At 49.6% G+C, this 12,500-nt stretch overlaps 1 protein-coding gene across 4 annotated transcripts in view; it reads left to right on the forward strand.

The window, feature by feature from the left end:
- svild (supervillin d) overlaps window positions 1-12,500 on the forward strand; it is a 61,873-nt gene that overhangs the window by 45,014 nt on the left and 4,359 nt on the right. For all 4 annotated transcript variants that reach the window (XM_035404542.1, XM_035404541.1, XM_035404543.1 and 1 more), the window contains 12 exons: window positions 118-204; window positions 305-488; window positions 1,446-1,618; window positions 3,130-3,285; window positions 4,271-4,407; window positions 4,864-5,011; window positions 8,485-8,630; window positions 9,119-9,294; window positions 10,538-10,676; window positions 11,058-11,358; window positions 11,720-11,874; window positions 12,151-12,253. In XM_035404542.1, the coding sequence (XP_035260433.1) occupies window positions 118-204; window positions 305-488; window positions 1,446-1,618; window positions 3,130-3,285; window positions 4,271-4,407; window positions 4,864-5,011; window positions 8,485-8,630; window positions 9,119-9,294; window positions 10,538-10,676; window positions 11,058-11,358; window positions 11,720-11,874; window positions 12,151-12,253 (1,905 nt within the window). The remainder of the gene's footprint in view (window positions 1-117; window positions 205-304; window positions 489-1,445; window positions 1,619-3,129; window positions 3,286-4,270; window positions 4,408-4,863; window positions 5,012-8,484; window positions 8,631-9,118; window positions 9,295-10,537; window positions 10,677-11,057; window positions 11,359-11,719; window positions 11,875-12,150; window positions 12,254-12,500) is intronic.

The raw sequence follows: 12,500 nt of genomic DNA on the forward strand, positions 1-12,500 counted from the left end.
ACCCAGCCTGCCCCAAGCAAGACCCATGCTGCGATGCTTATGATTTTACCCCTGGCTTTATGTGCTCTGCTCTTTGGTGGTAATGTCTTCGGGTGCCCTGTGCTCTGACTTTAACAGAGATCTCCACCCGCTCCGACGTGGACGTCGTTGGGGACAAGAGGCTGGACAAGCTGGAGTCCTTCCTGGACAAGCTGCACAACAAAGGTGAGCAAGCCCTGAAATACCCTTAAAAGCACAGCTCCGGGAAGGAGAGCTGTCTGGAGGCGTCTTCGAGCGTCTGAGCTGAACTGTGTGGGTGTTCCAGGCATGGGGCCCCGGGAGACCTCAATCAAGGTGACGGCGGAGACGGTGAAGGAGGTGATGACGCTGGACGACGAGGAGACGTTCGGCCGCTTCTACAAGGCCGTGTCCCCCACGGCCCTCGGCCCCGGGGTGGCGTCCTTCGACTCTGTGGCGGACTTCAGCGTCATCCAGTCCAACACGCCCAAGTACGGCACGCCCGGTCCCGTCGGCTCGCTTTGTGGCCAGGGGCTACCCTCTCACCCTTCATATTCTAGTATTGACAGTCAATCAATCAATCAAATTTTATTTGTATAGCGTATTTTACAACAGTTGTCACAATACGCTTTACAGACAACTCTAGCCTAAACCCCCACAGGAGCAAGCCTAAGGCAACAGTAGCAAGGAAAAACTCCCTGTGGCAGATGGGGAGAAACCTTGGAAGGAACCAGGCTCAAGGGGGAAACCCATCCTCCTCTGGTCGGCTCAGGGTGCTAACTGGTGACCAGCATGTCAGCCAGTTTATGCACAAGATATGATTTGTGATGTGGCAGTCAGCGCACAGACTACAATTTCAGAACAGGCAGTGTCAGACTAGAAGACACTTGGTGTGACATTTTTCGTGAAGCGGAAGCGAAGCTGGATATTGTCTGTATGTGCCTCTTGCGTGCTTGTGGTCTTTCCATGTCTGTATAGACATTGTTTTTATCTTATGACCTCTGTCTACGTGGGTCCTATATGCTCATTTGTGTCCCTGTGGTTTTCTGTCTTAATCCAAGCCACTGTTCTGCTTTGTGTGCCTTTCATCTGTGTCTACATCTGGCTGTCAGTCACTCTCCATGTGTCTGTTTGCTCAGTTTCTGTGCGCGTATGTCTGCACATGTGTGTGTGTGTGTGTGAGAGAGAGAGAGAGTGGGTAATGTTTCCTACTTTGTGTGTGTGTGAGTGTCTGTTTGCTGCTTTGGTGTGTCTAAGTGTGTGTATAGACCCTCACCTCTTCTGGTGTGTGTGTGTGTGTGTGTGTGTGTGTGCCTGTACGTGTGCGTGTGTGTGTGAGAGAGAGAGAGTAGGTAACGTCTCCTGCTTTATGTGTATCTGTTTGCTGCTTTAGTGTGTCTGAGTGTGTCTATAGAGCCTCACTTCTTCTGGTGTGTGTGTGTGTCCAGGCTAACGTCCACAGTGGCCGAGCACAAGCGGGCGGTGCGTCCGCCTCGGAAGACCCGCGCCTCCCAGAACCCCCTGCGGGCACTGGCGGCGCGTGACGACATCAGGCAGGAGTACACCGAGCAGAGGCTCAACGTCGCCACCGTGGAGACCAAGAGAATACAAGTGGAGAGAAGTGAGTCATGTGACCTGGTTGTTTTTAAAATGGCCTCATTCACTCATCTGATTTCCATTATCATTTACATGTTGTGTGCTTCCTTTCATTGACGACAGCGTATTTACTGCAGTATATTCATTATGTGCCCTCATCAGAGTTCTAAAAGCAAATTCACAGTTGGTTGGTCCATGATGAGCTCTAATGAACTTTAGTTTGATAGAAACTTGCAGGATATCATTTTGTGCACTGAAAAATTAAAAGTTCTAAATATAAAGTGCCTCAAAATTAAATATAGTGCCACTGGCAGTGGTGTGGGGAAACATCATTGACTTTCCTGGAACAATCTGAAAACCCAGTAGAAAGTCACCTCTTGGCTCTGTAAACATTGGCTGTGTATAGAGTAGGACAGACCTGGGTATGTTTTGGGGTAAATAAATCCTAACCAATCATCCAGGTGCTTTATGGGAACTAACACTGCTCATATAGTGGGCCTGAAACTCACCTGGTCTGGAGTCTGAAGGCACTGTGTAGGCTGTCTGAGAAAGAGCAGACCCACAGCGGCACACTGGGTGCACCTGGATGGGCTGCAGTTTGTCTCAAACACGTATCCTGTGTGGATGGGCTGCGAGTGCACTGTGTCCTTACCACAAGGAAGCAGAAATGAAATGCTTTGACACTGAAAGGGGGATGTGGCAGAGACTGACAGAGAACGGCCATGTCGCGTTCGCTTGTTTTCTCAGGAAAGGAGAAAAAGACTCACATGGTTCCCAGTCATCTGAGTCATATTTTCTGACCACTGACCCCCCCACACACACCACACACATACACACCGTCTGCAGAGTATTCAACACACTGTCTGAAATATAGAACTTCATGAATACAGTCATCCCCTGATGTGAATTTGCTTTGAAAATGTTTTGCATGCTTGGATTGTGTTACAGTGAATACTTTAAGCATCTGGGGTCAGAAGTTTTCCTGTCCAAAAAAAAAAGTTAAAAATTAACCCCAGTTTGGTTGGATTTGCCAAGGTTGCGAAAATAGTTTCCTAAAGATTAATCTTTAAATATGCATGATTTTCTTCTGGATTGTCAATTTAATTCTACTTAAAGTTGAAAGGACACTGTGAATTATAGGGATAATGTACTCTGAAGGACGGTGCAGCTGCAGTCAGGTCTTTTTTTTACATTTAAAAAAAAACTTTTTTTAAAACATTTTTATCAGCACGGACACCTTTCTACAGTCCAGCTTTCGTCAGGGTGCATGAAAAGGGATGAGGACAAACCACCCGCAATTTTAAAAAGACAGTTTAGTGCTCTTCATAGATTGGGAAAACGTTCAAAGGTTTTGTTTCTTTATTGACCTGTTTTTTTGTGTTCATTTTATTTTATTTTTGTTTTATCTCATGGATACTTACACAAGACCTGTTTCGATGTAGATTTTGACAGTCATTATGGGAAGGGTACCAGCTTTAGCTGCGGTCAGTGGTGTGGTCCATAGCTCAGGGACGGCCTGGTCTGATCTCTCTCCAGTGGCCAAGCATTCCAACCTGGCGGACGCTGCCCTGGCTGGGCTGGCCAGCAAGGAGAACTTCCGCAACGTGCACCTGCGCAACGTCAAGTCCACCGAGGTGGTGACCAACAACAGCGCCCTGCCCTTCAAGAAGCTCATGCTCATCCTCATTAAAGGTCAGAGCCTCAGGCTGCCCGGCTGGGGATGGAATGGGCGGGGTTGGGGAGGGGTGGCTGTGGATGAGTGGAGATGGAATGGGTAGGGTTGGGGAGGGGTGGGTGTGGATGAGTGGAGATGGAATGGGTAGGGTTGGGGAGGGGTGGGTGTGGATGAGTGGAGATGGAATGGGCAGGGTTGGGGAGGGGTGGGTGTGGATGAGTGGAGATGGAATGGGCAAGGTTGGGGTGGGTGTGAATGAGCGGAGATGGACTGGGCAAGGTTGGGGATGGGTTGGTGTGGATGAGTGGAGATGGAATGGGTAGAGTTGGGGATGGGTGGGTGTGGATGAGTGGAGATGGAATGGGTAGGGTTGGGGAGGGGTGGGTGTGGATGAATGGGGATGGAATGGGCAGGGTTGGGGAGGGGTGGGTGTGGATGAGTGGAGATGGAATGGGTAGGGTTGGGGAGGGGTGGGTGTGGATGAATGGGGATGGAATGGGCAGGGTTGGGGAGGGGTGGGTGTGGATGAGTGGAGATGGAATGGGTAGGGTTGGGGAGGGGTGGGTGTGGATGAATGGGGATGGAATGGGCAGGGTTGGGGAGGGGTGGGTGTGGATGAGTGGAGATGGAATGGGCAGGGTTGGGGAGGGGTTGGTGCGGATAAGTGGAGGTGGAGTGGGTAGGGTTGGGGATGGGTTGATGTGGATGAGTGGAGATTAAATGGGTAGGTTTGGGAGTGTTGAGTGTAGATGAGTGGAGATGGAATGGGTAGGGTTGGGGAGGGGTTGGTGCGGATAAGTGGAGGTGGAGTGGGTAGGGTTGGGGATGGGTTGATGTGGATGAGTGGAGATGGGTAAGGGTAGGTCAGCATGGGCGGGGGTGGGGTCAGGATGGCACGAGGTTGGGTGGTGGTTAGTGTGGGTTCAGCATTTTACAATATAAACCCCAGAGCTCTGTTGTTGACTGTGACTTCACCGGGGGGGATCTGCTTCCTGTCCGCAGGGCGGAGGCACATCCAGGTGCGTCTGGTGGAGCCGACGGCCCGATCGCTGAACAGCGGGGACTGCTTCCTCCTGATCACGCCCAAGCACTGCTACATGTGGACCGGGGAGTTTGCCAACGTTATTGAGAAAGCCAAGGTAGCTTGCACATCACAGTGCGGCCTGTGCAGGCAGGAACAAAGAGTCTATACATCCAGCTCGGGCAATTCTATTTTCCACACACTGTAATGGTGCCAGGATCTGATTTGGCACAGCCCCCATTTCACATTTAGCTGAAGGGCAGGGGAGCACTATCCTCGCTGACTGATGACTTGCAGTTCTGTGCATGTTGTGTCGGATGCTCCTACATTAATGTGCTTAACATGGTGTTGCTGTTACTTTTTCATGCTCAGAACCGTCATGCTATTAGAGACATATTGCACATACACTGGATTCTCTGATATAATGTTTTGTCATATGACTTGTCAAATGTGTGTCATGTAAAGGCCATTGAGTTGACCCTCTCTAGGCAGTGTCTGGCATTGGAGGACTTGGGCGTGGCAGCAGTAGTAATTTGTCAATAACATGCGTTGTCTGTGCTATTGTGTCGTACAGGCCTCGGAGATGGCTACCTATGTGCAGACCAAGCGCGACCTGGGCTGCAAAGCACCACAGGTGACCATCCTAGAGGAGGGAATCAACACGGATAACCACAGAGCCAATGAGTTCTGGAAACTTCTGGGTGGAAAGACCGAGTATAAAGGTAGAGGCTCAAACAGAGAGAGAGGATCACACAAACTCACACAGGCACACAGTTACACACAGAGGCAGGTTAACACATGCACACATTCACAGACACACGTAGAGACACACAAACAGGCATAGACGCGTACACACACACGCTGCTTCTTGCTTGCTTAGAGTAGTCCATGGTGACCAAAGGTGATTTCTACTGCTTTTTGTGGGTCTTTGATAGCTGTATTATCCAATGCGAGATGTTTGAAGTTATTTTTGTGCCAAATTTCTGGGCGAGTGAGAGGTCATTTTAAGCATACTGTACATGACCTTGATTTTGTAGAGAAATGTATATGTATCGTGCAAAGAATCATAAATTTTGAGGAAACGAAAATAAAATTTGTACTCACTGAAAGTTTATTTGCATGTCTGCTAATCCACATTATGTGCAGAACATGACCTCAGTGTGACTCATTCTTATCTTCCCATTTCTCTTGTTTTTGACCATGTACAGAAATAGGAAGATAAGAACACCATGATCTTAACTCTTAAACAAATAGAGAATCATAACTGACCGGACGCTGTGGTGTATTATTTTCAAGTTTCGATTCTGACATCTCTTTGGCCGGTCACTGCGGGCCGTGAACAGGTGTTGTTTTTGTTCACAACGCTCTTCCTGCAGTTGGCGCGTGAGGTGCAGATCCTGTCCATCGTGCTTCTGTTCTTTCTGAAGCCACACTGGGATTTGTGGCAGCAGGTCCTCAGTGATGGTCTTAATGAGTCTGTGGAGCATGATTCTTGCCAGGGCTTTCCCAGCAACTGAGAGGAGTAATGTGCCACAACTGTTGCTGCAGATGGATCGATGGAATCAGGTCCCTGAGGTTCGTTAGTCTTTAGTGATCTAATATCGCTGCAGACCTCAGAGAAGGCAGATGGGAGGGAGGATCCATCAGCGTTCGTAAAGGGGCAGAGAGACCATAGGATTTATTTTTGTGTGCTTTGGAAATCCAGCGCTCATTTTGTAGACGTCACAGAGCACACTGTACCTCCCTCCTTCGGTCTTGCAATTACCGTCTGAGGGCCTCTCTGCAGACCGAGTGTCGAGTCATTGGGTTTTGCTTTATGTGTCTTTGCTTTATTTTTTTGCTTTGTGCATCCCGTTGAGAAGATTGGTGATGTGTCTGGAGTTCTCATCAGACCAGTCCTGATGATTCTTCCTGCTGTGGCCGGTTGATTGAGCTGCTGCTTCATAAAGCGATGCGCTGAGGGCGGATCGCCTGTCACTGATCGTCTGTCACTGATCGTCTGTCACTGATCGTCTGTCACTGATCGCCTGTCACTGATCGTCTGTCACTGATCGTCTGTCACTGATCGTCTGTCACTGATCGTCTGTCACTGATCGCCTGTCACTGATCGTCTGTCACTGATCGTCTGTCACTGATCGCCTGTCACTGATCGTCTGTCACTGATCGTCCCCCCTGTGCCCTGGAGAGACTCTGTGTTCTCTAGCTGTTCTGCTAGAGAAGAGCTCGAGGTGTTCCGTGCCTCTGTGTCCTGGAGCCGGACACTGTCCGGCCTTTTCTTGAGCGAACCCCCCTTTTGAGCTTGGTCGTGATCACTTGAAGATCTGTTCTGCGTTCTGCCCCTCTCATGGCTCGTGTAATGAGGAATTGTCTGACATCAGAGCCCCTCACAATGATGTCATCTAAAAGGTGCCAGTGCTTTGATCGTGGGTGCATTCGAGAGGTTTTGTACTTATTCTTCATTTGGAATATAGCGTTGGTGATTGTGAGACTGTGTTCAGTTCAGTAGCTTATTAGCCTCAACCCATTTGCACTGGTATGGCTGATGTCGTGATGTGTGATTATTCCTTTCCAGACCACAATGTTTTTCCTTACTCTTGCGTTGAAGTCCCCCAACAGCAAGATTTTTTGAGACTTCAGGACTTTGTGGAGGGCCTCTCCCAGCCCCTCGTAGAAGCAGTCTTTCACTGTATCTTCAGATGGATGGGTGGGTGCATACTGCGTAAGCAATGAAGAGAGTGGCATAGTGCAGATGGGTGTTTCTGTGAGATTTGGCAGGAGGTAGTTTTTTATGGCAAAGCCCACACCATGCAGATGTCATTCTGGGAGTGTCCCTTCCTAGGTAAGGTGCAGCCCTCTCCTTCCTCTCGGAGTGAGCCTTCACTCAGGAGTCTGGTCTCACTTTGGGCAGGAATATCAAGTTTATATCACTTGAGCTCTGCCGCGATAAATGCAGTCCTTCGTCTGGACCTGTCGGTGCCGTGGCTGGAAGGCATTGGAAGGCGTAAGGGTAGTTATTTACCTTTTGTTCTCAACTGCTGGGCAGAATGCCCTGATAGGTGCGGTAGCAGTAGAGGGCCATGTTTAGGTCACCCTTTCTAGAACTTTCCCCAGGGGGAGAGCAGTGTGGATCCTTAATAAGGCTGCTTGGACACACGGGGGTCTGCTGGGAGGAGTTTCCACTCAAATCCCAGCTGCTGATGACCAGAACCGCTGTATTCACTACGGTACAGGGGCCCAGGCTAGGAGCTTCCTGATCATTTGGTCCTGCATTCGTCACTAAGCACCCCATCGTCAGTGGACTTTCATGGTGCAGGAATGTGGGTGGAGCCCCTCTGAGCCAGCAGGAGATGCCTGCGTGTTGACTTTACTTTGAGTGGTGAAGGGGATGCGTTGCTCCCACACCACTTCACTGTAGGGAGTGTACTCTGCTGGCAAGGAGGAACTGGTCAACCAGCACCTCCTCACAGCTGCTGGAGTCTGTGGGAGGACCGCCTTTGATGCTCCTGCCAGCACTTGCATTTCTCTCAGGGTGTGCTCCCCTAGCCTTTGTCTTCCTAGACCTACCCACAAGGTTGCGGGAGAGTGGTTGGCTGATGCCAGGGCGTGTCCACAATGTGTGGGCCTGCACATCATACCTCTGGAGACCTCTGCAGCTCTGAGATACCCTGCCAAGTTAGCCTGGTGCCATGAGGGCTCCCAGTTATTGTGTGTGGCGCCGGAGAGGCCTGGCGGGAGTCTTGGTGAAGGAGAGGCTGTGCAGTGGCAAAGGAAGGCTTACACACAAGGCTGCTATCCAGTTCTAGCTAGCTAGCTTGGGCTGGCCAGCAGCAACCAGCTGAAAGCCAGACGGTTGCAAGCGGGTGGGGAGTTGGCATACATATTCTGTCTAACTACACTCTCCTGTGGTAGAGCGCATCACAACACCCTGTGGGCTCACACACACACACACACACAAATACAGTGGCTGGACACTTGCTAGCACACATCAGTATGCACAATGGTTTGTTGTCAGTACTATCTCAATAGATTGCAGCAGTTTCAGAAATGCTTAGAGATTGACACAGATATCCACACAGAGAGCCGTGAGCTCTGTCTGACACAATGTAATGATCAGTGTTAATGGGCCTCACATGGCTTAATATTGGATTTTTTTGTTCATCTGTACGTGTGTGTGTGTGTGTGTGTGTTTGTGCAGGAGCGGGGGATCCAGAAGAGGACGAGCTGTTTGAGAGCGGGGTGGTGGAGTCTAACTGCGTGTACCGCCTCGTGGAGGACCGGCTGGTTCCCCACGATGAGGCCTGGGCCTCCATCCCCAGTGTCTGCATGCTCAACTCCAAGGAGGTCAGTGTGGGGTGCACAGCCTTCTCACTGCTGCCTCTCTCTCCTTTTGCAGTCAGGCAGTGCATGAGCACACAATGTAGCCTGCTTACTTTATGTTCTGTGTGTCTGTATTAGTGTGTGTGTATGTGTGTGCGCGCTTGTATGTGTGTGTAAGTCTCTTCCCTGTGTTGTGTTAAACAGCACACGAGGACAACTGGTTTTTGGATCTAACCAGACAATAGAGCTGAAACTCATTGATACTTATGTAACATTTTTTCTCCAGACTGAAACTGAAAATAAATGGGTAGCTTGCTGCTTCGATTGTGTATTGTCAGTGTTTCACAGCTCTGTCTAATAAAGTTTATTCAGCTCTGTCTAATAAAGTTTATTATTTTTTAGTTGTAAGTTTATTGACTTACAACTAAAACGTGTCTAAATGTAACGCAACATTATACTGTCCTGCAAGTCGCTGCCTGGCGTTAACCGGGCCCTTCGTCCGTGTGCCCCAGGTGCTGCTGTTTGACTTCGGGAGCGAGGTGTACGTGTGGCACGGCAAAGACGTGCCCCTCGGCGACCGGAAGGTGGCGGCGCAGCTGGGGAAGCAGCTCTGGAGCGGGTCCTACGACTACAGCAGCTGCAGCGTCAACCCGCTCGACCCCTCCGCCAGCAACCCGGAGATACAGCCGTGAGTCCAGCCCCTCAAACTGCGTGGAGCTTCACATTTATCTGTACTGTGCACTCAGAAGCTCACGTAATGTCTGAAGGTGATATATGTATCTGTTCTGGACAAAGAGCTTCACAGTGTACAGATCCCGTATATGTGTACACAGAGTGTACGGAGCCTCGTATAGATTTATATGCGGTGTCACATAATGTACAGAGCCTCATAAAAATCTTCACGGAAACACACAGAGCCTCGCATAAATCTACACAGAGCTCATATAGGTCCACACTCCTCAGATTTACGTGATAAGATTAATGTTGAACGTTGAGGAAGGCGCAGCTCTATGCTAATTTGGCTGAACTCACAATGATTATGACTGAAGTTCTAGCTCAAGAATTTAAAAATAATGAATTTCACTGGCAAGGACATTAGGCAGTAAACAAGTTGCTGAAATATTTTTAGAATTTTATCAATTTGCAAATGAGTTCTGTTTTCACCAAGTACGGCTCTGTCTGTTTGGAAAGCGGCATGAATGTTTTGTCAGATTGACAAGAAACCAAACAAAAAAAGTTACATGTTTTGATGGGAAAGCATCTGAAGTAAATACAGGCTAATTGCTGCATGCTGTCAGAGGTAGCTAGCCTGGTAAACAGCTGCATTTTATTTTTCTGGTCTAATTCTGTATTCAATTTCACAGGCCATATTCATAAGAAAAGATAAAAGAGCACACTATAACTTTTTCACAATAACATGTTGCTTGGTGTCTTACAAACTCAAATCATCCCACAGTTATGCTTAAGTTTAATAATTTTCATGTTAATCTCATTACTTCATTCAACCAAAACCAAAAGTTTATTAATGGTAAGTTGTCTTCTGCGATTAATATCAGGAGAGGGAAAATTTTTTTATCACAAATTCTCACATAATTTTTTGTTATTTTGGACTTTTTATAATTGGATTATCTGTCTTTCACGATTTAGTCCTTTTAGTTAACTGTGGGAAAATAGAGGAATTTTTCCTGTGGAGATCCCCTCTTGCAGTATGTAGCCATGCTAAGGGTCAAGACTTGTAGTGACTGGTGCAATAGTGCCACCCACTGGAGACATGAAATACAGTCCATACAAATTAGTGCTAGTGAAATTGTGGTTGTCTCTATGGAGGAAATCTGCCGTTAGCATGGTAGCGTTAGCACTTCCGTTGAACTTTAGGTAAATAGCACTGTCCCGCGTGTGAGAATACTGAGCGGAGGCGAATGCTCCCGCAGGCAGGGGGAGGGGCGCCCCAGCTGGGCGCTGTTCGGCCGGCTCTCGGAGCACAACGAGACGGCCCTCTTCAGGGAGAAGTTCCTGGACTGGGCCGAGAGGAGCAGCTCCAAGGAGGAGGCCGCCGTGGAGGAGGTGAAGGTGAGCGGGGAGAGCAGGGGAGAGGGGCGCTCCAGTATCGGTCTACCTCATCAGATTCACTATGTGATAACGGGCAGTGTTTTATGGGGGGAGTCGTGGAGTACAGTTTTGTGTCCAGGGACCAGGAATGGTTTCGTTTCATAGTGTGATTGATATGGGAAGAGCTGAGCTGACTGATATTTCATATGAAACGTGGACAAAAAAAAACACGAGTGTTGATTTTGAGTTACTATCACATACATTCCCATTTGCACTGCAGTCAGTAAATGCATACATTGGAAACTCACATAAAAGTCGCCTTGTGCTTAATGTTTCTATGCTAACAGTGGGGTGAATCCGCGTATGTTTGGCGTCTCTAACTACGTCTCCTCTCCTTCCCAGAGTCCCGTCCACGCCGCCCCTCACAGAGTCCCCGAGTCGGAGCTGCGCCCCTGCGACGTGAAGGCGCTGCTGGCGGGAGGGGGCGTGGCCGTGCGCACGGTGCTGGAGGGCGTGGACGTGCAGCGGGGTCGCGGCCTGGTCCGCAGCGAGGACGGCCGGCAGGCCCAGCTGGCCACCGTGGCCGTGGACGTCTGGCACATCCGCGAGTTCGACGACTACGAGATCCCCAAGGAGAGCTGCGGACAGATGCACGAGGGCGACACGTACGTCATCCGCTGGAAGTACTCCGTCTCCAACGTGGGTGAGCAGAGCGCCTGGCTTCGGGGTCTCGGTTTGGGGCGGGGGGCCGTTAGCCCTGCTGGGGATGGATCGCAATCATGTTGAGAAATCACAGAGGTGAGGCTGCTAATGTCTGCCTTTGCTGCTGTGATGGGAGCTCTGTCTGTCTGCATGCAAGTGTGATTTATTTGTTCTTTGTGTGTGTGTGTGTGTGTGCGTGTGTACGTGTGTGTGTATATATGTATATGTGTGTGTGTGTATTTATGTATATTTATGTGTGTGTGTGTGTGTGTGTGTATGTGTATGTATGTATGTATGCGTGTGTATGTATATATCTGTGCATGTGTGTATGTATGTATGTATGTGCGCTTGTGTGTGTGCAGTTGGGAAGAGGCAGCGCCCAGGCGAGCTGAGCACTGGAGGCCCGGGGCGCGAGCGTAGCGCCTGCTTCTTCTGGCAGGGCCGCCACTCCAGCGTCAGCGGGAAGGGCACCTCGGCGCTCATGACCGTGGAGCTGGGCAACCACAGGGGGGCGCAGGTGAGCATATACTCACATCTCTCCCATCTGTCCACATTGAAGCTACTCTGCATAATACGAAGTTGTAATAGTGTCTACTGCAATATACAACCCTTTCTAAAGACTGTTTTATCATGCTCTCATTCTTTTATGGTTCTTTGGCTGCTGTCTATGAGACATTTAGGATTGCTGCAGGAATGAAGCAGTCAGTCATTCTTTCTGTTTCTCTCTCCCACCTTCTCTCCCTCCATCTGTCCCTCCTCCTTCCCTCCATCTCTGCATCCTTCCTCCCTCAAGGTTTTGGTGGCTCAGGGGAAGGAGCCTCCCTGCTTCCTGCAGCTCTTCCAGGGAGGTCTGGTCATCCACAAGGGCAGCCGGGAGGACAGCTCCACCAACACAGGTACCGTGCACTGCCGCGTGCGAGTGACACAGCGCCCCCTAATGACAGCAATGCGGCTGTTAGTCCTCATTACCCCTCTGCTTCTACATTGGACATATGAGTGACATCTATCCATGTTCCCGAGGCTGTCATGCTCAGAGGTGGAAAGTCCAGGGGTCAGAAAGTCCTGCCATGTGTTTCTTCCACCCATGAACTCAGCCAGCTGAGCTCACCCAATTAGTTCTACATCCCGGCTGAAGAATTGTGC

The sequence above is a fragment of the Anguilla anguilla genome, chromosome 2 (genome assembly GCF_013347855.1).
Source record: "Anguilla anguilla isolate fAngAng1 chromosome 2, fAngAng1.pri, whole genome shotgun sequence".
Taxonomy (NCBI): domain Eukaryota; kingdom Metazoa; phylum Chordata; class Actinopteri; order Anguilliformes; family Anguillidae; genus Anguilla; species Anguilla anguilla.